This window comes from Crotalus tigris, unplaced genomic scaffold (genome assembly GCF_016545835.1).
Source record: "Crotalus tigris isolate CLP2741 ecotype Arizona unplaced genomic scaffold, ASM1654583v1 scf7180000024437.13266115, whole genome shotgun sequence".
In the NCBI taxonomy this organism is placed as follows: domain Eukaryota; kingdom Metazoa; phylum Chordata; class Lepidosauria; order Squamata; family Viperidae; genus Crotalus; species Crotalus tigris.
Window position 1 is genome coordinate 7,137,591 of NW_024100606.1, and position 27,388 is coordinate 7,164,978.

A 27,388-nucleotide genomic window follows, 5' to 3' on the forward strand; every position below is an offset into this window, starting at 1 on the left:
TGACTAGAATTCCAGAGACTCTTGTAGCTATTAGATCAAAGCCAACATTATTTTTTGAATCTAGTGTCTAGATTCTCATCACTGATGTCATCTTACTTGTTTCAGCTGTTTTCTTTCTATATGTTTCTAAGTAATTGGTACCTGAAGTTTGGAATCCTGATAAAATATACTGAGAAGTAACATAGCAATATGAAATATTACTGAACATAGGCAAGGGGTGTATCAAGTGCTTGTAATCTTGCAAGCCTTTTTAGAAAGTCCCACCTATAACTGCTCTGGCATACTGTATGTGCGAATGTATCAATTATGTATTATGAGAACAACAATTACAACTAAGCAGCTTGGTTCCCTACCTTAAATACTAGAGGGTTACATAGGTAGGAACTTACATAGCTAGGAGGAAGGATTGTTATTGTTTCAAAACAATTGAGATTATATTTTAGAAACGAGGCAAATAGCTGCAAGAAATCTGCAAAAAATACAGTGAGACATATGCAGATCTGGGAAAATAAAACAATCACTTCACAAATGCCTGGTTCAACACAGGACAACAACCCAGGAGGACGGGATTCAGCAGTCCATCTATATCTGAAAGACAAAGGCCACTCTTTGGACAAAGAGGACTACTAGTTTGAAAGACAGGTTAAAGAAGCCATCTACAGGTAGTCCTTGACTTACAACAGTTCATTTAGTGACTGTTCAAAGTTACTGTTCAAAGTGCACTGTAAAAAGTGATTTATGATGGTTTTCACACTTAAGACATTGCAGCATCCCCTTGGTCATATGTTCAAAATTAGACTCTTTGCAACTGGTTCATATTTATGATATATGATTGGGGGGGTCATGTGATTAGCTTTTGCAATCTTCTGACAAGCAAAGTCAATGGGGGTTCATTTAACAATGTTACTAACCTAACAACTGCAGTGATTCACTTAACAACTGTGGCAAGAAAGATCATAAAATGGAGTGAAACTCACTTAACAAATATTTCACTGACAACATAAATTTTGAGCTCAATTGTGGTCATAAGTCGAGGTCTATCTGTATATTAAAATTAAACAGCCTTCTCTCCACAGAGGGGAAGGGATATGAAACTACATCTCTCATATCTACAACACGTAGCAGTCCCATAAAGGTTCCAAACCTATCTTACACTCTGATTCAGATGACTCTAATACAGATAAACCCACAAGAAGCCTCAAAGACTTTCAGAGAATCGACCAACCCTCAGAGTGCTAATGACCAGATAACTGCAAAGAATAGAAATCCTCCCATTCCCCACTATTCAGTCAGGGCTGAAGAAGCTTCTAGGATGAGAAGCAAAATGTTCCCAAGGAAAAAAAACCAAGAATGTCCTGTTGCCTTTGGGAAAGGCACCTTTGGGACAACCATAACCTTGATCATTGAGATTTTCCATAGATAGTTAAGAGAAAATGAGTCTCTTTTTATTCTCTAATTTGGGTTTGTTATTGATTTTTTTCAGATATTAGTTGATTCAAAAATAGAGACTAGGATTTCCAAATTAGGAAGTACTAATTTTGAATTGGTTGGCAATGGAAAAACTATTTTCTTACAATATGCCAACTTCAAAAACATTATTATAGTTACCTTTGAGTAATTGTAAGGACACATTCAGTTTATGACAAAGTAAATTATTGAAACTCAAGGAAGGACCCAGTTTATAAGATCCCAAATTAGACTTCTCAATTTCTATTCTCCAATTTTTCTTTAGAGTATTTATTTCATTCTTAAAGAATAATGTCACAGAATTGCATTTTGTTAAGTAGCATGATAAATATCACATTATTTTTAAGTGTTTTTGCATCTGTGGATAGCCCTCATGGCTGATATTGAGACTAGCAATTTTGTCATTAAGTATCATGGTGTTCAAGTAAAACATCACAAAACTGTGCCCAACTTACATTATTTCCTCTGTGATAATTAAACAAATCACTCATGATTGTTAAGCACAATGTCACATGACCATGACTTGGACATTACTGCTGGTTTCCCCATCATCTTTGCTTGTTAGAAACCAACTGTTAAAGATTGCAAATAGTGATCATGTGACCACATGACATTGTAACTGTTATAAATGCACAGTGGTTGTCAAGGACTCAAATCAAGATCATTTGACTTCAGGATACTACAATGGCTACAAGTTTGAAGACAGTTTGTAAATCTACTTTTTCAGTGCAATTGTAAATTTAAAAGGTCAAAGAACAAGACAATTGGTAAGGAGTACCTTCATGTAAAATGTTATATAATACAACATGTAGTTAACAGTTAGCAGTCTCAGAAGCCATAATCTGCTATAAATTGATGCTCTCATAGTCCAGAAAATAATAGGAAGCATGCAAAACACCTGCAAAGATGAGCTGGGCTAATTGAAGAAGAAAGTACATACCTGGCTCTAAAGCCCAGCAGTGGGAGTTCTGGTTTGGTAGACAAACCTTGGCAACAGAGTAGATGTTGTCCATCTCACTTAGAATAGTATTATACTGAAATTAGCATTAAAAAGTACAGGTTTGAATAACAGTCTAATTTTACAACATGTAGATTCATATTATATAGTCTATAGCTATCAGTTTTACCATAGATATCTTCATAGAAACATTTCCAAGTTACCTGTCCCTCTTGGATTTTTGGTAATTATTTTTATTTTAAATATGTAATTAAAAAGTGACACAATAAAGAAATAAGCTTCCAGCATTAGTTTATGGGAGCTACTGTATATTCATTCTTATATAATAAAAATGCTAAGCAGCTACCCCCTGTGTACTGTTTCGACATATTGGTTAAGGCATCAGGCTAGAAGCTGGGAGACAGTGAATTCTAGTGCTGCCTTAGCTGGATGGGTTACTTTAAGCTAGTCACTCTCTCAGTCCTAGGAAGAAGGCAATGGCAATACAATTCTGAAATCTTGCCAAGAAAACTGCAGAAACTTGTCCAATATGTCAAGAGCCAAGATGGAGTTGAAGTCACAAAATATATATTACCCAGGATTTTCCAGGAAGATAGCTAGATAGCTAGAAAATGTCTTTCAAAGAGAGAAGATTTTCTGATAAAACTAGGCTTTAAAGATCTCAAGAACAAGCAGGAATGTTCTGGATTATTTAACAACACTTGATTCACGAGCGAATATTTGGTAATCTGAATATTAAAAGAACTAAGGAATAATTAAAGAAAGATTTTAAAGCTTGAAATGAATGTGAAGGGGCAGCCTGAACAGTGAAGTAAAATAATATAAAATGCCTTTTTTCATAGAAATAAGTAGGTTGGAGTGTAAGCACAAAGACTTGCACTGAAAGAATCTGAAAAGATGAAGATGCATACCAGCTTGGCCATTACAATGAAGTGGTCATTGTAAGTGGATCATCAAAAAGTAGGTTACAATGAAGGCAGCATTGTCAGCTTCTGGTGAAGACAAATATCTAGAAGATTACTGGAGAAAATTATTATGAAGGTAAGCTAATGTCTGGGTGAGCCCTGGTTTGAAAGAGAAGAGGAGAAGGGAGGCAATAAAACGTCAGAGGGTAGTGATTGCACATGCTGCAGAGAACACTAAGGGGCTGAGGGGGGGGGGAAGGGTAATTTAGTTGATCAGTGAGAGACACTTCATTTGGTCTTCCAGGTGTATACTTCTTTTGTAACCTTTGTCTTTCAGTTAAACAGAAATATAGTGAGTATCATATTATTTAGATAGATGGAGCTGCCCTTCAATGCAAAATCAGAACTCCTATATTGACATTATTAGGTTTGTGTATATGTATGCAGTTTTAAGTCAATCTTGATTCTTGGCAACTTTGTGAACACTGTATATTACTGGGAATGCTTGCAACATGGAGCATAAGCCAGAAAAGCAAGTGCAGCTTCCTTCTTGTGTATGCACTCTGGGGTCAGAAATAAAAGAACGGGTCAGACTTGTTTAGCTAATTACTCTTCAAATATATGTGAATGTGTCCCTCATAACCAATCAATACAGCCAAGACTGGAGTATGTTATTGTAAATATTACCTATGTGCTTTCAAAATCCTTCATTTAATTCACCCTCTCAACTTTCCCTCCCTCCGTTATTGTTTGGAATTGATAACTTATCTAAGATTATCTAAGGATCATCTCTCCCTTAGCCTTATAATCTTTTTTCCCATTCCTACTTCTTTCTAGAATACTGATTCTTACCTCTTTCCGTTTCTGCATTGGTAAATTAGAAGGACCCAAGGTCTGAATGGAGCTGATTATTTTCTTGAGTTGTGGATCACTAAAGTTCTGCCAGATTTTGCCATAATTGTCCTTAGCTTTCCCCCCCCAAAGTTCTGTGAATTCTTGCTCCTTCAAAGAAGCTGTTATCTGTAATAGGAGTGGAAGACAAAGACATTTGGTGCATATGTTAAACTTTATTTGTTTTTTTTTCTCTCTATTGTACTTGCTTGGAGAAGTTGCTGAATCACTTTTAGGACTGTGAAAGAGTAAGATGCATGCTGCTGAATACCTTAAATATACTTTAGTGTTTGGAACCTCTAGGCCAGGACTGCATCCTGCGGAGGCCATTTCCCAGCTCTAGCATTGTGAAAAAAGTCACAATATGTTGTGACACAACAAGTGACAAGGCAAGTTTGACACCCGTGCTTTAGGCTAGGGGTTTGTGAAAATTTGGCAGCAAATACTATAGAGCATTTAGCTCTTTAGAGCCATAGGTACGACAAGGCAAAAAAATGAACCACAACTTGGAACGGGCTTAATTAAAAGACATTAAGGGACTGATTATTTTGGAACTTACCGTATTAAAGTTTTATTTATAGATGATTCATTTTTATTTCTAACTTTCCTATCAATATGTGACAAGCCCACATTACCTTATTTTAATTAGCAATCAGAATACTGAATGCTGGTGTTAAATTAATCTACCAATAAAAAACAATGGTTTATATCTGTAGTTAGCATAAAATTGGATATATTCCCTTGAAACAGTTTAAATCCCCCATTGATGTGAACTGTCTGCAATGCCTGAGCCAAACCACAGAGCAAAGTGAGACATGTCCTGGATTAAAGCCATAAACTGAAAGAACATGAGATGAGCCTGAGATTCAGGCCAGAGTGTTCCCTAACGCAACATTCTATGTCAAACCATTGAAGAAGAAGGATAACTGGGTTCCTGATTGGGAGCCCAGAAGGATCTCCACCTGGAAATTTTGAATGGTCACAATTTATGTAACTGGCTCATCCAATGTAGAATGTCCACATGATTAAATAATGATATGCAAATATGGCAAAGGCAATTGGAGCAGAGCAAATAGTCCAAGGTGATTTATTAGAGTGAACCAAGCCACGTTTTTGCAGTAGAAGACCCTCAAGGCCAATCTGATGGAACAAAGAGGACCTTTTGCAACAAAGAATGAATCAGCCATGTAGTCTCTTCTCTGCAAATGTGAGGAAAGTAATGTATCCCAACATTCTGTCTCTGGATATACTGTCACTTAAAGAATGTGGAACATAAGATATTTTTAGTATAGGTGGGGATATTATTTTCTCCTTAAAAAGAAAAAAGTCTTTTAATAGTTCTTCCTCTCATTAAAACAACTTCCCCAAGACTTAACTATATCTAAGGAAATTAGACCCCCCAAAAAAGAGTGGGAAAATACTTTGAGGATGAATAATTCCTTAGTTGGGGATATCTATTGCTGAAGCCATTTCTATAACTATAACTATAATTATAATTATATAAATATATATATATATATATATATATATATATATATATATATATATATATATATATATATATATATATATATACTGAGGTTTTCGTGGGTGTTTGTATGTAGGTCTTTGGTTATTCGGGTTTTCTCCCGCGTAAAATTGGAAGTGTCTTGGCGATGTTTCGACGAAGTCCCATTCGTCATCTTCAGGCTGGTGTTTTCAGCTTCGTGCTTCGAGGAGCAGCTCCTCAAAGCAGGAAGCTGAAAACACAGCCTGAAGATGACGAATGGGACTTCATCGAAACGTCGCCAAGAAACTTCCAATTTTACGCGGGAGAAAACCCGAATAACCAAAGACCTATATTATATATATATATATATATATATATATATATATATATATATATGTAGGTCTTTGGTTGTTCGGGTTTTCTCCCGCGTAAAATTGGAAGTGTCTTGGCGACGTTTCGACGAAGTCCCATTCGTCATCTTCAGGCTGGTGTTTTCAGCTTCGTGCTTCGAGCAGCAATGTGTGGTCTTAGCTGTTTCTTCCTTTTAACTGCCAGTGGGGGTATGAACTGATTGGGTGGGAGCTTGGCTGTGTTCTGATTGGGTGGAGGTGTGTTCTGATTGGTTAGGGGCGTGGCTGTGCTCTGATTGGCTGGGGGGTTGGCTGTGCTCTGATTGGCTGGGGGGTCGGCTGTGCTCTGATTGGCTGGGGGAGTGTTCTGTTTGGTTGTGCTCAGGTTAGTCTGAGTTGCAGAGGGGTTTAAGATTTTGGGCTGCCTTGCTATTTTTTGGCTTCGCGTTCGTGGTCGTGCCTCCTCTTCATGGAGGGTGTCAGTTTGCTTCATGTATGGATTGGAGGGGTTTAAAGTGGCTAATGATGCAGCTGTGGTCTGGCTTCTGGTTTGTGGTCGTGCCTCATCATCGTGTGGCTTTGGGTTTGTTTTTGCGTGGATGTGTGGTGGTGACATCCTGTGTGGTTTTTGTGAGTGTGGGTCTGGTATCATTTTTTGTATTAGGGAGTCGTTTGTCAATAAGGGCGGGTTTCCAAATGGCTGGTAGGCGGGAGGTATCATCTCGCTTGTTCATGCTGTGTGGGGCGTTTTTCTATCTCGATGGCTTCTCTGATTATTCTGTTATTAAAATGTTCACTTTTGGCAATGGTTCTGGTATTTTTAAAGTCAATTTCATGTCCTGTAGCTTTAAGGTGTTGGACCAGGGAAGATGTTGGTTCCTCTTTTTTTTGATTGAGTTCTTATGTTCTTCAATGCGTGCACTTATTCTTCTGTTGGTTTGTCCGATGTATGTGGTGGGACAAGTGGTGCATGGGATTTCGTATACTCCTTGATTTTCTAATTCAATTTTATCTTTGGGGTTTCTAAGGATGGTGGATATTTTTCTGATTGTGCAGAATGCTGTTTTGATGTTGTGTTTATGGAGGATCTTACTGATTCTGTCTGTGATGCCTTTTATGTATGGGAGGATGGCTTTGCCGTTTTCTTGTTCTTTGTCGTGGATTTTAGTGGGGGTTTCTTTTTGGATTAGGTTTGTAATCTTATTTCTATGGAATCCATTGGATGTTAGTACATTGGTGAGAGTGTGTAGTTCGGGTTTTAGGTGTTGTTCGTCAGCTAAGCGTTTTGTTCTGGAGATGAGTGTCTTGGCTACAGAGTTGCTCTGTGCTGGGTGGTGGTGTGAGAGAGCGTGCAGATAGCGGTGTGTGTGTGTTTTCTTCTGGTAGATGGTGTGTCCTAGGGAGCCATTGGATTTCTTGTAGACTAAGACATCCAGGAAGGGAAGTTGGTTGTTAGCTTCTGTTTCCATGGTGAACTGTATTTTGGGGTGTAGGCTGTTGAGGTGTTTGAGGAAGTTGTCCAGTTTTTCTTTCCCATGTGGCCAGATTATGAAGGTGTCGTCTACGTATCTGAGCCAGAGTTTGGGTTTGTGATCAGATTTTTCTAGAGCTTGGGTTTCAAAGTGTTCCATGTCGAGGTTGGCAATGACAGGTGAGAGGGGTGATCCCATGGGTGCTCCTTCTGTTTGTTTGTATTTTTGTCCATTATAGATGAAGTATGTGTTGGATAGGCAGTGGTTGGTCAGATCTAAGATGTGTTTGGGGGGGGGTTATATTTGTTTTGGATAGCTGTCAAGGCTTCTTTGATAGGCACTTGTGTGAAGAGGGATATGACATCGAAGCTCACTAGTAGGTCGATGGGCTGTAAGTTTTGTTTCTTTATGATCTCTATAAACTGGAATGAGTTTTTTACGTGTGAGGTAATGGATTCTGCATAGGGCTGTAGTTGTTTGGCGAGAAATTTGGCTAGGTTTTGTAGAGGTGAGCCTATGGAGCTGACTATAGGTCTGAGTGGGGTTCCCACTCCCATTTTACGTGGGAGAAAACCCGAACAACCAAAGACCTACATACAAATACCCGCGAAAACCTCAGAAAACATATATATATATATATATATATATATATATATATATATATATATATATATATATATATAGTCTTATATCACATAGATATTTTATGGGATGTAATTGCTTCAAATAGTATCTGCATGTAACATTTTTCGATGCAGCAAGCTATTCATAAAAATATGTCTTCAGATGATTCCGGCAATTTTCAGTATAACTAGATTAAACACATTTTACATAGTCTCAATTAAGTAATCAGTCTTGTTCCAGCATATAAATTAATCCTAAAGTAATAGATATTTTTCTTCTTTTTTTAACATTCCCAACCACCTAGCTGGATTTGAGTATGTTGGGACACAATTCTATTAAGAAATACTACATGGATTGCATTTCTCATTCATTTTATTTATTAAAAGCTACAAACTATAGTAATCCATTGCTTTTCTATTTCTCCTAATCTACTATGAAGTGAATCTAGCCAAATCATTGTCCAAATAAGCAAAGAACTTGGAGCAAGAATAACTATCAAATAGAAAATTAAATTCACATCAATGAAATCAGTAATTGCATCCTGTTAGTAATTACATCATGACATAATAATAACTAATAATTTAGCATAGTGATTGGGAAATTGTGAAAACATTCTGAAAAAGGAAATTACAAACTGTTTCTCTAGAAATAAAAATACATGGAAGTGCCCATGAATTTGTTGAATTTAGTCAATTATATTATTAAACTTGGTAACTTCTACATGTTTGGGCTTTCAGTTTCCATTGATCTCAGCCAGTGTGGACAGTGGAAAAGGATTCTGAAAATTGTAGCCTAAACCATCTAGACAGCATCAGATTATTCATCCCTGCTCTGGTCCATCCATAGCAGATGTACAAGAATTCACTTAGCATAGCAATTGCAGCTTTAGAGAATACTCCAAGTGAGCAGTTTTTTCTGAAGTCTAAATTTATACTAATATTCTTGCTTTTCTAGTGTGAATCCTTAAGTTCCTTAGTATCCATTAGGGAATCATCATTGCACTCAGCCTGGCACTCAGGCAAATCAGTCACTAACAGGTATATAGAGATGAAAAACATCTATATGCCATTCAAAAGAGACAAAAAGCCAAAAAGAAAACAAAAGACCAAAACATCTCCTCAACCAGCTATCAAACCCAAATGAGCAGAGATTAACACCAAAATTAATATTAAATCAGTGGTGGGATTCAAATATGTGATCAACCGGTTCTCTGTGCGGATGCCCCTTCCAGAAGTCTATTCTGGGCCTGGGCAACAAAAAATTAGCTACTGGTTCTGTCGAAGTGGTGCGAACCAGGTGAATCCCTTCACTGTATTAGATCAGCAATCAAGAAGTAAATAATACCTCAATCAAGCAACTACCAACTCAGACAAACAAGCTAATAGCAAGCAGCAGCCTAATCAAGGAAGACCATCCACCAAGACCATCCACATCAAAACTGGCTGGTCCCTTCTACAATAATGATTTTACCTAGTTTGGTAATGAAATGTCTGCATGAAAATAACCAAGCTCAGAGAGTACCAAGGTCCCCACAGTTCAACCCTGAGCTACAAATATTCTCTTCCATCAGTATCTCAGGTTTCTTACCATTGGGTATGCTCTTAATGCTTCAGACCAATCAGGCATGAGATAGGTATCTGAGAGGGGAGGGTACCAATGCAGATTGCCAATCATTATTCTTAGGTTCAGTATCAGGAATTGGATTCTATTTTTCAGCTGATAAGAGTAGTGGCCCTGAATCTAATTGCTTCCACTTTCTCTAACTAACTCATTGGTTTCATTACTGGATTTTCCCTTCAGCTTCATCCTTTCTGCCAGAAACCCATGAAAAGGTAATATATTTCCAAACATTTTGTTCTTATTTGCAGAGTTGTTGGCAAATGTTAAATCAAATTCCTCTACATAGATGTTGACTCTGAGGTGTACCTCTCTTATGAATCCTCAGAAATAAGCAATTATCTTCCACCCAGCTCTTCTCAGTTGCCCTTTTTTGGCTTTCTCTAATGCTACCTTGCATGAAGCATATCTCAGAATTAAGTCCGAAAACCTCCCATTTGTTGAAGAAAACATTTTCAAAGAAAATGAAATTAGGAATGCAAAAATGTTGCATTTAACTAGGAAAAAAGTCAGTGAACCACTGACTGATTTCTTCTACGAAGCTACTTCTATACAATTTACATTTGACATTTGAATTAAAGCTCTAGTTCTGTATAGTATATGCCTATTTCAAGATTAAATGTATATAGTATATGCTAAATAATTTAACCACATTTAAAACCTTTAAGGAGGGACAGGAAAAAAAGATCAGACCAGAAGAAATGCAAAGTTATTCTCAAATTAATTACTCATAGTTCTTAAATCTTTCTGGAAATACAGGACAGAATGAAGCTTTTTATGCATAAATAATATGCAAATATCCTCCAGACTATTCTAATAAAAAAAAAATGGAAATGAAATAGATGACAATCTGTAAACTGCATGAGTAAGTCAAATTCTATCAATAGCTATTAGAATCCTAGTTTATTGGAGCAAAGCTAAATTTGCCAGGGTTAAGCAATGATAAACCATTATTAGTTGAAAACTGGAGCATTGTTTTTACCATTTTCTTGCATCCATGTCATAGGAGGAAAATAGTAGAGGAGGTACAAGTATGTGCACTTATTTCTACCAAGCATAATAAGTAAAATTACATGTATTGGCCCCAGTTAAAGGTGCATTCAATTCTTGGCTTCTGTGCCAAGAAAAGCTAAATTGTACAAAACACATTTGCTTCTATTGGCTTGCTGATTTTGCCTTATATAGGGAAAAAAACCCAAGAGTACTGTCATCTTGATGGCTATAAATGCTAGATGTCTGTATTTTATTATATATCAGGTATACCACAATTTTTTTAACTCTTTCTGTTGAATTAAGTCCCAACCCCCTCCCCCCCAAAAAAAGATCAGAGGTGGAAAGGAAGTATACCCTGGAGTTAAGTGGAACCGTTCAGGTTGTCAGTTCCATTTAACTTAGGTAGGCTGAGGGGGACTGTCATCTGAATGCTTACCCTAATCCAGTGATTCTCAACCTTTCTAATGCCGTGACCCCATAATACAGTTCCCCATGTTGTGGTGATCCCCCAAGTGGGTGTGGCCACCAATAAGAGGGAGTAGGACAGCTAGGGAAAAGGGAAAAAAATGGCGGACAGCATGGTTTGGCGACCCCCGTGAAATGTCATTCGACCCCAAATGGGGTCCCGACCCACAGGTTGAGAACCACTGCCCTAATCCATCTTACACCCAACATATTTCAGTCTTGTTTTATCATTCTCTTTCATTACAGTTTATTAGATTGTGCTCTTTTGATTCTACATGTATAACACAGAAAGCAGAGGTGGGTAAGTGAAACAGGACATAGGAAATAGGAAACAGCAACTGTGCTTCTCTTTCCTTGATGGCCGAAGTGTCACTTTTCAATGCATACTCAAGTAGGAAAAAATTATAGGGATAAATATTACTTGGTATTATGACATATGATGGAAGAAGTAACACGGAATAGGGAATAAGCAAATAAAAGAATCAAGAAATTGCTTCCAGAATTATTCAGCTGTTCCATCTCTTTTAGCTTAGACAACAGGTTTGTATTTTAGATAACATCATTTTAAGACATTTATGTAAGCAGATGAAATCATACATACAATCACATGCAAAATAAGAATTGTTTTGTTCATCTAGGAGACAATGTACTTTTACTGTCCTTTACTGTTTATTGCTTCTTATTATTGCTAAAACACCACATTTCTGAACACCATATCAGAAGGGCACTCTGGCTAGGCAGCCACCAGCCCTAATTGTAATTTGGAAATATTTGGATAGTCTAAAGGACTATCCAGCAAGCTTCAGTTTTTAAATCTTTTTTAAATTTTGTTCTATGATTTTGATACCATGATCTTTGCTATGGATTAATATTTTTGATCACTAACTTATGTCTCTCATTTAAAATACATTGTAGCCACAATTAATCATTGTTAGGCTTACCTAATTAGGTAAGCATGTTATTTAAAATTCTTCCCAGAAATAAATATATTAATTTGGATCATACATTTAAGGTGTTTGTCCTCTGAGAAGATCATAGAAAACACAGGCTGAAGTTCACATAATGGAAGAAAATAAAATTTCTAGTTATTTTAAAGGAAAACTGTCCCTAAATTTAAAGCTCTTATCTTAAAAAACATTGCTGATTGTCTTTCATCATGTTCTGGCATACTTTTTTTAGTTGTTCATTCAAAAAAGGGTTAAAAGAAAGCTACTTGTTACTCTTTTATATATACTGCTCAAAAAAATAAAGGGAACACAAACGCATAGGATCTTATACATTTGTGTTCCCTTTATTTTTGTGAGAAGTATATTTAGAGTCAGTCATATTGAAACATCATAAAAACTATCCTTTTTAAATAAATACTTGAGAAGCAGAAGCTCCAGCATTTAAATCCCATCCTTCTCATCCTCAGTGGTACAAAACTCACCAAGGGTCCCTGTATTACCCAACAGCTAAACAAGTTATCTGCTCTGCTGTGGTCCAGGATTCAACTCTTCCATTAGTTACGGTAAAAGATAAAGGAATCCTCATGGGTTTTACTCCATTAGTTGTAGCTGAATTTTAGGGGGCAGCGCTCATCTCCTTTTCTTTAAACTATTGAACCAGCATTGTCCCAAGATGTTTCCATGGTCATGTGTCCAGCATGACACCATGCTACAGTCCGAAGTATACTATGGAATATGGAGCACTGTTACCTTCCCACTGATGTGGTATCTATTTATCTACTTGCATTTGCAGGCTTTCAAACTGCTAGGCTGGCAGGAGCTGAAACAAATGATAGGAGCTCAGTCCATCACACAGTGGTAAGACTCAAACTGTCTGAGTGTAGACCTTTGGCAGCATCTTTTAAACCACTTAGCCACTATGCCTCCCATTCATTAGTTAACCCTAGTGATAATCCAACTGTCTTTCTACCATAACATCACTGAAAAGTGCTACCGGTAATTAATCTTTGACTACCTGACCTTTTTTACTTTCCTGCAAGATTACATCTTTTGCTCATGTACAAATTTTACATAGTAATGTCTGGAAAGGGGGCATGAGAGAGAGCAGAACCCTAAATTACTTGTCTAATTGCAATATCAACCTATAGAACAATGGCCCCCAACCTTTTTGGCACCAGGGACCATGGAGAAAGATTTTTCTGCGTATTGGAGGGGGTGTGGTTTCGTGTGCTGCCTGCATCCCACAGATGGGGCTTCACTTGTTTGCATGGCATGGACCAGGGATTGGGGATCCTGTTATAGAAAACCCAATCCACATTTTATTTTACTTGTAAGTCTTTCAACTTTGCTACTAAAATATATCTTCCATAGTGAACTATTAAATCATATTTTGTGAAACTCAAATTAGAAGAAGTTACTTGCTTCTCGCAAATATAATTGGACTAATGTCTCCTTTATTTCACATCAAAAGAGCAATCTGTAAAGATTGCATACAAAGATAATTCCTTGTGACTCCTGGACTATACCCTAGATGTCCAGAATTAATTCCCACCAACCATAGAACAGTCTGTTGCTCTGCTTAATATTTAATCTCATCTGTTGACAACCATCATTCAACACCAGGTTATGGAATTGTGAGGATATTCTCTAGATACATTTACCTATTTTGGAACAATGAGATCTGTAAATAAAAAAAAATCCATTAGCACACAACAAAGCACACAGGATAGAGGGTATAATTTCTCTCTACTGCCACAGCTTCCTTCTGCCTATCAAATCTGTCTAAACTGGCCCCATGAGGATATATAGAAAACATATCTTTTTGTCAATCTTAAATGTCTTGCCATCTAATTTCATTAGATAACCTCAGTTTCTATGAGATATTGTGTTCTTGGTGCTTTCTGAGCTTGCTTTTTCTCCTGCAAACTTTTCATTGCCAAGATAGGTAATATTCAGTCCAAGAAGTCCAGGTGTATAATGAGAATGGATATGCTGGGGTCTTTTGTTCTCTCCTTGATCTTTGGCTTAATCACTTTTTCAAAATGTTTTTTGTTTTTTTTTTTTTTTTTTTTTTTTTTTTGTAGATGAAGGCTATCTTAGGAGGGAGTGAGAGGATAAAAAAAATATATCCACTTTCCCCATTCCAGAGTTCATGTTTTCTCTGGCAATCTTGTTATATTTTTCTAAATTAAAAATAACCCAATATATGTGTATGCCTATTTGTATAGCAGAGTTGCTCTATTCCTCTGTTTTGATTTTCCTATTTGTAGATGTTTTATTGTTTAAATTTACAATTTAGAAACTATCTAGCCTGTGGCTATGAAAACACTGCACACAGCAGTGAGTTCTGGAAATTAAACATGGGGTCATTTTTGTTCCTGTCAGCTAGCTGATTTACTGGTTTTTATAATTCTAGCTCTTTCATACCTTCAGATGCTTTGTTCTGCTATTGAAAGAAGAAAGGGAGAAAGACGCATCAAAGCCTCCTTAGAAGCTGCTGGATGTTATTTGGGCAGAGATATTAATGGCTGAAGGTGAGCTAACTCATGTAAGTTCAGTGATAAGGTGATTCTGAATTTCTCATAAAATTGCTAAAGTTAAGATCGCCTATATTTTGCTGTTTTATCTGGTATGTTTTTCTATGTTTTATTGTTTTACTAATTTTAAAATAGTTTTTTATTACTTTGCTATTTGCTCTGAGAAACCTTCACAGAAAATGAGTGAAGTTAAGTCACCTTAAGCAAACTGCTTTCTTAGTTTAAAAATGGAAGACTAACATGCTTAGAGGCCAGAAAGAACTCCTTATTACACAACCACTGTGGCACTAATAGGTAAAGTGCTAAGGATTTGGAGGAACCAAATGCACGTGTAGAAATGGACATTTAGCGTCACCACCAAATCCAGGGGTCTGTGGAGGAGAGAGATCTCTCTCGTATGACCTTTCCACTTTTTTGAATGACAAAGCGACAAGTGAGAAAATGGACAAAAGTCGTATTGGAGAGGCGACGGAGAGCTTCCCCTTCCCCTTTGTCGCCCCCGATCCAGCCCGGTCCTGTCCTGCCGTTCCTGCGACAACAGGAGCTCGCTGAGAGGCAGCGTGAGGTCAGGAGCGACCTCCGCTTGCTTACCTGCTGCTGAGCGTTGTGGTTTGTCAGATTGGTGTTGTAATTCCAGCTGGCGGAGGTGCTTTCGAAGAACACAATTTCCCCGGTAGTGTTATAAGCGTTTGCGAACGAGCGGGCCCCTTCCTCGGTCTTGTTGTGATCAGGAGGCATCAGAGAGGCATCCAAGGCGAGTGCCACCCCAACGGAGATCGAAAGGAAAAAACCCGCCACCGGAGGCATCTTGGCAGGAGGCGCAGAACTGTCCCTGCGAGCACCAGATTATAAGCGCCGCTCTCCCCTCAGACCCTGCCCACGGCGCCTCCCCGCGCTCAGCTTGAAGGAGATAAACTGGCAGACTGCCTCGGCTTTCGGTTGCCCTGCCCGCCTTTCAGCAGCGACTCTGAAGCTGTAACCGTCATGCCAGCGGCTGAGGCGGTGGCAAGTCACCCGCTAAAAGGACAGCCCCTTGCCGTGCCCAAGTCCCCTCAGTGGGAGGGGGAGTGAAGAAAAAAGCAACATCTCGCACTTTCAGGGAAAAAGGAAAACAAGAACCATGGTCAGGCGGGAAGCAGCAGAAGCGAACTGGGCAGTTGGGAGGACTTCAGTGAAGAACAAAAGACTGCAAAGTGAACCTATTGCTGTAAGAATGTGTCTCACCCGGATAATGCAGCATGCCTGTATTCCTCCAAAATTCCCTGACCTCTCACCTTCACCTGTGAATATACTGCCTGGCCTTCAACCCCCTTGACAGCCTCTGGTGGCTCATACTGTCCCATTGCCAATATTGAAATAAGTAGTCAAGTATTACCATAGCCTATGGGGTAGGATACAAGGGGTGGAAATTCCAGCCTGTTCTTTGCGCCAGGTGCAAAGAGTCCTGAGTTAGCCCAGTGTATGGGGAAAAGTTGCTTCTTGAAACTTGAAAGTTGTAGAGCTGGAAATTCCTACCTAATCCTCCAGGAGAAACCGTTTATCTGAAAATGATTGCTTCCTGCCTGTGGTTACTTGGCCTGAAGGTAAGAGTTTTATGGGTGGAGGTTGGACAGCGAAACTCTATAGAGTCTTTTGCAGAATAAACAGATGAACTCTCATACACATACACACACAAGGTGTCATCAAGTTGGTATTTTGTGTGTGTGTGTGTGTTTGTGTTGTCAATATAGATGTAGCAGTGCCAAATGACAGCAACATCAGGAAGGAGAATGAGAAACTGGATAAGTACCAAAGCCTGAAGGTGGAACTGGAGAGGATGTGGAAAGTAAAGGCCAAAGTGTTCCAGGTGGTGATAGGAGCATTTAGTGCTGCAATTCCTGAACTGGATGAATGCCTTCAACAGATCACAGGAACAACATCAGAGCTCTCTGTCCAAAAAAGTGCAGTGTTAGGAGCAGCTGAAATTCTGTGCAGAACCCTCAAATTCCCAGGCCTCTGGTAGAGGGCCCACTGTTGAGGAAGACACATACCATCCATATGGGTGAGAACAGAATTTTTTATATGTTACTTACATCTATATCTGTTATTAAGTCGGTGTCAACTCTTAGCATTCACATAGATGGATTTTCTCCAGGATCATCTATCCCCACTCTGGTCCTTCAGATCTTTCAAAAGTGAACCCATTATCAATGTAACTAAATCTATCCAGCTTGCTAGTATTGTCCTTTTTTTTTTTCTTTCCTGCAACTTTCCCCAAATTACGAACTTCTCAAAAACCTAGGTTTTCACAATTATGTCTTTAAAATAAGATTATCTGAAGAAGGTCCATTATGATTCAAGTTAGAGAACTATGGTTTAATTTGTTCAATGATCCATTTGTTCATTTCCTTGGCTATCCATCATATTTCCAGGAGTCTTTTTCTCTTTTCACATCCATAGACCATTGTAGAGAAAACATTGCCTGCATGATTCTGACCAATGTAAGTATAGACACATCCTGGCACCAGGATATCTTTTCTAAGGCCTTCCTTGCTATCTTTCCAAGTCCTAGTGTGCAACATATTTCTCAACTGCTGAGATCTTCAGTCTTAAGGCCAAAGGTTTCTGTTCTTTCTTCATTGCCAGTTCCAAGGCTGGTTGTCCTTAGCTTGGTCTTAATTTATTAATTTGATTTAATGCTAGTTCCAGTTTTCACTGCACTCGTTCAATTAGAGCTTCAATTCACCTGCATATCCAGCTATTAGGGTGGTGTCATCAGCATCGTGCAGGTTGTTAATGTTTCTTCTTTCACTTTTAAAATCATGCTCATCTTCTTCCAATCTATCTTGTCTCTAGCATGTAGATTAAGTAAATAAGTAAGTAAGTAAAGGGGAAATCAATACAGCTTTTTCTCACTCCTGGCTATCCATCTGTCCAGGCTCTGGCTTATGTATAGTTGTTCCATGAGGATAATGAGAGGTTCTGATACCCCCCTTTTTATAAGCACATTCTACACTTGGACATAGTCAGTACAATTGAAAATCTTGTGAGTCCACTGAATGTGAGAATGTGGGCACCATTCCTTTCTCTGCCACCTGTGACCCTTAGAGTGAAAAAAGCAAAGGGGAGAAGTTGGCCCTTGTGCCTCTGTGGACAGTAAATTATCCATGAGTGAGATAGGGAAAATTTTGTAAGAATTCATATGCACCTACACACACCGCATTAACTCATTAACTCACACTTCCAGTTAGAACTGAGAGTTACATCTCAAAGTATTAGATACAATATGTATTTGATCTCATTTCCAAGGAAAACAATTAGCTTGTTTAATTAAAAAAATCTTGTTAGATTAATGTATCAGTGATATACTGATTTTCTTCTGAAATTATCAAAGCAGTTGCCAAAGCAGGTCACTAAAAATAAGTTTGATCCTTTAAAAACACCGAATAATTGGGGCTATGATTTATGAGAATTGTGGTCCTAATTCATTGTAAAAGCACCATATTGAGAAAAAACTGGCATAGATGAATTTGTGGAGAGGTTTTACAAAACTTAGAGAATTGCATTTTCCACTCCTGATAATGTAGGTTGTCTATCAAGGCAATGAATATAATTTAGAATTAAGATCTAAAAGTGACAGATTGAACTAATCTATTAAATAGTGCAATTCAGTAAGTATTATTAAATATGTGCAAGATGTACTCTGTTGAACACATTAGATAGTAATTCCATTTCCATGATTTGTGAAGGTCTTACAAGGCTAACAAAATTACTGAAAATATATATATATATATATATATATATATATATATATATATATATATATATATATATATATATATATATATTAATCAAACCAAATTTTAAAAGAAAACAATAAACTCAAATAAGCAGGGGATTGTGGTCCAAGATGAAGAACTAGATTTTGACAGGGAGAAGTGTGAATCAGGTATTGCACATCAGTCATGGAAGAACAGAAAGGCACCCAAAAAGAGAAGCTACCTTCTGGTAGGTGATTCAATTATAAGGGATGTAAATTTAGGAAAGGACAGAGAGGCTTCGAAAGAGGTCAGGTGTGTTCCAGGTGCTACTGCCAGTAGGGACAAGAAGCGTATTTCTAAAATAATCAAGAATGGCAGCAAGGACTGTGATGTGGAGGCTATTGTACATCTTGGCACTAACAATCTGTCCCAAAAAGATGTACTCTCTGTGCAGAACGATTTCCAGAGCTTGGGGAAGGAACTTAGCAGAATAGGCTGTAGGCTTACTTTCTCAGAGGTTTTACCAGTGTATAAGGAGCAAAACGGAAAAGGCCAGCGCATAGCACAATTCAATATGTGGCTAAAGGAGTGGTGTAAAGGGGAAGGCTTTGGATATATTAGTCACGATGTCAGTAGCTGGTCCAATCAAAAGATGTACAAAAGAGATGGTTTGCATCCATCAAAAAAAGGGACTGAGTTACTCGGCTATAAATTCACAGATTTTCTGGAGGGAAATTTAAACTAAACAGCGGAGACAGGGAGTTAATTGATACGGAACAACCTTGTCCCTGGCAATTTAAAAATTATAGGGCTATCAGTGCATGTAGCATAGATGTGTGTGTGGACAAGAATACCAACCTTGCTATGAAGCAAAATGAAGCCTCTAATAGCGAGTGCCACACAAAGTGCACTAACCAAATAGGTGGTAAGACAATAGGGGAACTCAGGCACCAGACAGGTTATGTAGAAAGGAAACACAGGGCCACTCACAAAGGACTCAAATGTTTATACACCAATGCACAGAGTATGAACAGCAAACAGGGTGAACTAGAAATTCAGGTTAATGAGGGCAGATAAGATATTGTTGCCATTTCGGAAACATGGTGGGATGAAACCCACACATAGAACACACAGCTAGAGGGATTTAAATTATTTAAAAGAAACAGACCAAATAAAAGAGGAGGTGGAGTTGCTCTCTATATAAGAAATAACTACATCTCTACAGAAATAGAGCACAACAATGATAAATGCCATAGGAACCCTGGGAGGAAGTGATCATGCAATATTAGAATTCAACATTATAGGAGCACAAGCAATAGAACACAGTCAAACTAGAGTCTTGGACTTCAAGAGAGCTAATTTCAATAAACTTAGGGCTTGGGAAGGATTCCATGGATGAGAATCCTCAAGGGGAAAACAACTCAAGAAGCTTGGGAAATTTTGAAAAATGAGATAATAAAAGCACAGTCTAGCACAATACCAACAAAGAGGAAAAACAATAGCTCTCAAAAGAAACCAGCATAGTTGCATAAAGAACTCTCTGACAAATTGAAAGATAAAAAGGACAAGTATAGAAAGTGGAAAGAGGGGGACATAACTAAGTCAGAATATCAGCAAATAGCCCGAGCCTGCAAAGATGAAGTGAAGAAAGCCAAGGCTCAAAATGAACTAAGGCTTGCGACCAAAGTCAAAAATAACAAAAAAAGCTTCTTTCAACATGTAAAAAACAAGAAAAAAGTTAAGGAAATGATTGGTCCATTATGGGAGGAAGTGGCAAGAAGGTGACAAGCAACAGGGAGAAAGCAGAACTACTCAACTCCTTTTTTGCATCTATATTTACACAAAGGGGAAAAACAGTCCAACCTATCAAAAATAGTACCGTAAAAAACAGATTAGAAACACAAGTGAGCATCTGTCCATCCTAGGTGAGTTCAAATCACCAGGACCAGATGGACTACACCCCAAGGTTCTGAAGGAACTGGCAGATGTGATCTCAGAACCACTGAACTATATCTTTCAAAGATCCTGGAGCACTGGAGAACTACCAGAGGACTGGAAAAGAGCTGATGTAGTTCCCATCCTCAAAAAAGAAAAAAAAAATGGACCCAGGAAATTAAAGAGCTATCAGCCTAACCTCAATACCTGGGAAGATCCTGGAAAAGATAATCAAACAACGAATCAATGAAAACCTAGAGGCAAACAAAGTCATTACTAAAAGCCAACATGGGTTTGTCAAAAATAGATCATGCCAGACAAATCTTATTGCATTCTTTGACCAAGTGACAAAATTAGTGGATCAGAGGAATGCTGTGGAATAATTTACTTGGACTTCAGTAAGGCATTTGATAAAGTAGATCACAACCTACTACTTGATAAGATAGAAAAATGTGGGGTAGACAGAACCACCACCAGATGGATCCGTAGCTGGCTGACCGGCCGTATTCAGCGAGTGGTCCTCAATGGAACTGCATCTATATGGAGGGAAGTGTGTAGTGGGGTGCCCCAGGGCTCTGTTCTGGGCCCAGTACTCTTCAACATCTTCATCAACGATTTGGATGAAGGGATAGATGGGGAACTCATCAAATTTGCAGATGACACCAAGCTGGCAGGAATAGCCAACACTCCAGAAGACAGGCTTAAGATAAGAAGGATCTGGACAGACTTGAACACTGGGCACTAACTAACAAAATGAAATTCAATGGTGAAAAAAGCAAGGTTCTACATTTAGGCAAGAAAAACCAAATGCACAAGTACAGCATAGGTGGCACCATGCTCAATAGTAGTAACTGTGAGAGGGACCTCGGAGTCCTAGTAGACAATCACCTAAATATGAGCCAGCAGTGTGCTGCAGCTGCCAAAAAGGCCAACACAGTGCTAAGCTGCATTAACAGAGGGATAGAATCAAGATCATGTGAAGTATTAATACCACTCTTCAATGCCTTGGTAAGGCCACACTTGGAATACTGCATCCAGTTTTGGTCACCACGATGTAAAAAGATGTTGAGACTCTAGAAAGAGTACAGAGAAGAGCAACAAAGATGATTAGGGGACTGGAGGCTAAAAAATATAAGGAACGGTTGATAGAATTGGGTATGTCTAGTTTAACGAAGAGAAGGACAAGGGGGGACATGATAGCAGTATTCCAATATCTCAGGGGCTGCCATAAAGAAGAGGGAATTAAGCTATTTTCCAAAGCACCTAAAGGCAGGACAAGAAGCAACAGGTGGAAATTAATCAAGGAGAGAAGCAACCTAGAACTAAGGAGAAACTTCCTGACAGTGAGAACAATTAATCAGTGGAACAGCCTGCCTCCAGAAGCAGTAAATGCTCCAACACTGGAAGTTTTTAAGAAGAGACTGGACAGCCATTTGTCCGAAATGGTATAGGGTTTCCTGCCTGAGCAGGGGTTGGACTAGATGAACTCCAAGGTCCCTTCCAACTTTATTATTATTATTATTATTATTATTATTATTATTATTATTATTATGGATCATCGCACAGTCAGCCAGATGTTCAGACTGGATTTGGCATTTTGTCTACCTATCGAGTCCTTACCCAGGACATGGGATAGGCAGATGTGGATGTTTGATGGTATTACAGATATCGTCGCAGGATGGAAGCAGTTCCTAGTAAGGCCGCCTTTTGCAATTGACTAATAGCAAATTGGTCAATGCCAATGGTGTTCAAGTGGTGCTCCAGTTGTTTTGGGATTGCACCCAAGGCGCCTATGACTATTGGTACTACCCTTGCTTGCTTTTGCCACAATCTTTCTCTTTCTATTTGTAGGTCTTGTATTTTGTTATCTTCTCCAGTTCTTTCTCTTCTATTCTGCTATCTCCAGGCACTGCCACGTCCATTATCCAGACTTTTTTGTCTTTCTTATCGACAATTGTTAAGTCTGGGGTGTTATGTTGCAGGTGCTTGTCTGTTTGAATTCTGAAGTCCCAGAGCAGTTTAATTTTATCATTTTCTATGACTTTCTCTATTTTATTATTATTATTATTTCTCTATTATTATTATTATTACTATTATTATTATTATTATCTAATATCTATTTTATTTTTATAGAACACATATTTGAAGAAAGCAAATTCAGAAAGCTCTAATATTATATAAATCTTTCTCTTTCAACATTATCAACAGTTTAATGTCTTACTCCACATTTATAAATGTTCTTTTGAATGAATGCAATATTCACTAGATATTACTGTTTTCTACTCTTCATTGGACCTGGAGAATTGTCAGGAAATAATTCCTCTGTCCTGGAGTGGGGAAAGCAGTTTTCCCATTTTTTTTTCTAGAACCCTGGTACAATCTAGATCAGAGGTGTTCAATCTCAGCAACTTTAAATCTTGTGAACTTTAACTCCCAGAATTCCCCAAATGGCACGACTGCCTCAGGAATTCTGGGAGTTGAAGTCCACAAGTCCTAAAGTTGCCAAGGTTGGACATCCCTGATTTAGATATGTGCAATAACTACCAGTGACAATACATGGTCTGTAGATTATATTTGGAGATCTAATCAGACACTGAAATGCAGACTTTCTAACCATAACCTGAATAGATTTTAACTTATTTTCTGATTTCTGTACTATCTCCCCAATAAAAATGTCTACGAAAATTGAAATGTTGCATATTTGCTTGTGCCAATTCAATTGGGCCTGAGAAAAATGTTGGCCTATCATGGATTTTAGATTCATTTATTCTGTAATTCTGGACAAATTGTGTAACATTTTCTAATGAATACAAGAGATTCTCCATTCCTATATTATCCTTTAATTAAAAATTTGGCTGGGATAGATAATATAGCAAAATCACTTAGACATTCATCTTGTTTTTCCTTAATATTTTTTTAAACATTTTGTTTGAACAAATAGTAAAGAAGAAACTGTATTTTCTTCTGCATTTGGAAAAAGGGAGTACTATCCAAACAGTTACCTGGCATAAGGGTTTTTTTTATAAAAAAAAGTTTGTAATGCTACACAGTGTTTTCCTTTGTTATAATACAGATGTTTTTACTTATTTCTTCCACTTCCTCAAGGGCTGAACTAGCCCTCTTTCCAATTCTTGAGTTTCCTCAATTTTTTTTTATTATTCTTGTCTATCTGGCATAACACCTCACATTTTTATTATCTTTTTATGTCTGGTTTCCTGATTTACTTTCTGTCCACATTCTAGCCACAGCAATTATCCTTCAGTATTACTGCCAATTTGTTCACTCTTTCCAATTGATTAAAAGTTGCTCCCTTGTTTACTATAGGTTAGTACAAAGTAAATCTTGTACTATATTTGTTCATAGGTTAAGCCTCTGAATCTTGCCTAAATCCAGGTAATATTTAGATAATAACAAAGAGATGAAAAACACTTTGCTGCCATCTGGTAGAAAAAAATACGGATTTTTGCAACTCAGGTCTAGCAATTCTGTCATAGCAAAGCATCCCCTTCATAGTGTTTTAAATTTTGTATTAAAGCATTTTATAATCACTTTAAACAAGGAGCAAATAATATGAATTAGTGAACATAACTAACAGGAGCCTTCTGGGAACAATGGTGTGATTGCTTTGCCCCAGGAACCTCCCTTTGGGGAGTGGGATATTTCATATAATTTTGTTTTTTTCATCATTTGTTGTTTATCAACTCTCCTTTAAATTTTTTTTTATTTAGTCCTTTCCACCTGTTATCTTTTAAAGTTTCCTCCCATTTTTAATATTGTATCTCAATATTCTCAATCAAAAATATAATATGACTTAAGTTAGAAAACATAAATTAGAACATGATACAATGTTCTGTCAGCATTTAGCTTGCTTAGGGAACAGCCCCATGCAGACTGGATGCATAGCTGATGATAGGTCATTGTGAGCACATTCCCTCATGAAAAAGATTTGCGCCTGCAAAAAATTCAGCTGTTGTTGCTCAGACAGGAACCTGCTTAGAAAGAGGGTCCTGGTGGCATTAGGACGTGGCATGAACTTTTATGTTCTCTTAAGCAAATTCTTAAAAGCTAAGAATTAGTTCAGAGTTGAGTGTCAACAATTTCCCTTCTACAGGTGCCAGTAAGAAAGACACAGAAAATGAGGAAGCACATGAATCCAGCCTAAGTCAACAAAATATAAAATTAATGTTTTGTTTGCTATAAATATGTGTCTTTTCAGTAGGATTATTCTACTAGTTTCTCTTCAGATATTTTTAAGTACTGAACTTTGAACACTTTATCTTCATAATTTTTATCACAATCAGAGTTGAGGAAGTTTCTTAGATGAGAAGTGAAACATTCTCAAGGAATAACAAAGTCCTTTTGCCGTTTGAAAAAGCACTTTGGGGATTTTAAAACAGATGTTATACGGAGAATGACTTCTAGTCAATATGTTACATATAATTACAGAAAAAGTTCTCTGGTCCAAATACATTTGCCAAGAATGATTTCATTATATATATATATGTGTGTGTGTGTAGGTCTTTGGTTATTCGGGTTTTCTCCTGCGTAAAATTGGAAGTGTCTTAGCGACGTTTCGACGAAGTCCCATTCGTCATCTTCAGGCTGATGTTTTCAGCTTTGTGCTTCATTGCTTCATTGCTCCTCGAAGCTGAAAACACCAGCCTGAAGATGACGAATGGGACTTCGTCGAAAACGTCGCCAAGACACTTCCAATTTTACGCCAGGAAAGAAACCGAATAACAAAAAAGACTTAATTACAAAACAACACGCGAAATAAATTATATATGGATAATATATATATATAACTATATATATTATATATATAACTATATATCGCGAAATAATAATATATATATGTTTTTGAGGTTTAGCGGGTGGGAATTTGTATTGTAGGTCTTGGGTGGTCGGGTTTTCTCACGCGTTTAAAATTGGAAAGGTTTGGCGACGTTTTCGACGAAGTCCATTCGTCATCTTCAGGCTGGTGTTTTTCAGTCAAAGCCCGAAGCTGAAAAAACACCAGCCTGAAGATGACGAAGGGACTTCGGCTGAAACATCGCCAAGGACACTTCCAATGTACGCGGAGAAAACCCGACAACCAAAGACCTACCATATATATTATACATAACATATACATAACATAACAATATTAACATATACATATACAATATACATATACATATACATATACATATACATATACCTATCATATATAATATTATATATATATATATATATATATGTGTTTTCTGAGGTTTTTGCGGGTGTTTGTATGTAGGTCTTTGGTTGTTCGGGTTTTCTCCCGCGTAAAATTGGAAGTGTCTTGGCGATATTTCGACGAAGTCCCATTCGTCATCTTCAGGCTGGTGTTTTCAGCTTCGTACTTCGAGCAGCAATGTGTGGTCTTAGCTGTTTCTTCCTTTTAACTGCCAGTGGAGGTATGAACTGATTGGGTGAGGGCTTGGCTGTGTTCTGATTGGGTGGAGGTGTGTTCTGATTGGTTAGGGGCTTGGCTGTGCTCTGATTGGCTGGGGGTTGGCTGTGCTCTGATTGGCTGGGGGGTTGGCTGTGCTCTGATTGGCTGGGGGAGTGTTTTGTTTGGTTGTGCTCAGGTTAGTCTGAGTTGCAGAGGGATTTAAGATTTTGGGCTGCCTTGCTATTTTTTGGCTTCGCGTTCGTGGTCGTGCTTCCTCTTCATGGAGGGTGAAATCAGATGAAAAAATTACAATTTAAAGAAAATGTAGAGAAAATCTATTTTATCTGGTAATTTTCTCTTGTTAGCAAATCCAAGCAAAGCTATGCAAATCTTGAAATGTTTCTAGCACATGTCAACAAGTCTTATAATAGAGAGCAAACTCTTTGAAAGTATAGTGCTCCCTTTTTCTTTATCCTTCAAGGAATAATATTGGCTTGGCTGCTTTAAAATATGATTTTAAAAAAAGAAACTAATGCATATGCATGGGCACACATATACAAACTCTCCCTCTCTCTCTCTCTCACACACACACACACACGCATACACACACACAAGTTTTTTAGACCATCCAACTATAAAGAAGAAGGTGAAAAATATATCAAGGATAATGAAATAAAATTAAATACAAAGAAGTCAGAAATTTTAATCACGTTATACTCCAGAAAATTCACCAAGTGTTCTGGCCTAAACAGTTATATTTTTAAGGTGTTCTTTATTGAGCACAAAGGTCAATCCCATCTGGACTTTGGGGAATACAAGTTCATTGGGCAGGGGAAGTGATATTAAAAGCATGTCTTCTGGATCTCTTAAGGTAACATTATTTAATTTTTTTATTAAAAATTTTTAAGTTTTACAAAACAATTCCCTTCCCAAAACCCCCCCCCAACCCTCCCATACCCTCCCCCGACCTTCCCAGAGCTGAATACAGGCTTAGTTCAAATTTTTTCAAAAAATCTTAGAACACATATAAACTATAAGCAAATCTAAATACATTAATTAAACAAGTTATAAAATAGTTAACAATAATACATAAAAAGAAAATACAAGAAGGAAGGAAAAAAGAAACAGAAGAAAAAAAGAAGAATCAAATAAAAAAGAAAAACAAAAAAATAAAAAGAAGAATTAAAAAAAAGAAAAATCTATAAAATATCTTAAGTTTTAAATATAAATTATTGAAAAACTAAATAATATTTTTATATCCAACTTATATTGTATAAAATCTATCCATTTTTTCCATACCAAAAAATACTTCTCTTGCGATTGATCTTTCAAGAAAGCCGAAATCTTTGCCATTTCCGCCAAGTAAGAAACTTTAAGAAATCACTCTTGCAAAGTAGGCAAAGATTCCTTCTTCCAACATTGCCCTACTAACAATCGTGCCGCTGTAATTAAATTTAACATCAATGTAGTTTCTTTACTATCACAATCAGAAACAATACTTAACAAAAAAAATTGTGGGGTAAATTTTACCCTTCTTCTAAAAATTCTTTGGATATTCCACCATATCTTAATCCAAAAAGCTTTT

General features: G+C 37.5%; 1 protein-coding gene and 1 long non-coding RNA gene across 2 annotated transcripts in view; one reads left to right on the plus strand and one right to left on the minus strand.

The window, feature by feature from the left end:
- ACE (angiotensin I converting enzyme) overlaps positions 1-15,620 on the minus strand; it is a 49,711-nt gene extending 34,091 nt beyond the window's left edge. The window contains exons 1-3 of the mRNA XM_039331374.1: positions 15,307-15,620; positions 4,183-4,350; positions 2,408-2,501 (exon numbers count right to left, since the gene is read on the minus strand). Of these exons, the coding sequence (XP_039187308.1) occupies positions 2,408-2,501; positions 4,183-4,350; positions 15,307-15,522 (478 nt within the window). The 5' untranslated portion in view covers positions 15,523-15,620. The remainder of the gene's footprint in view (positions 1-2,407; positions 2,502-4,182; positions 4,351-15,306) is intronic.
- LOC120302640 overlaps positions 8,222-27,388 on the plus strand; it is a 39,893-nt gene continuing 20,726 nt past the window's right edge. Inside the window, exon 1 of the long non-coding RNA XR_005555183.1 lies at positions 8,222-14,712. This is a non-coding gene — a long non-coding RNA (uncharacterized LOC120302640). The remainder of the gene's footprint in view (positions 14,713-27,388) is intronic.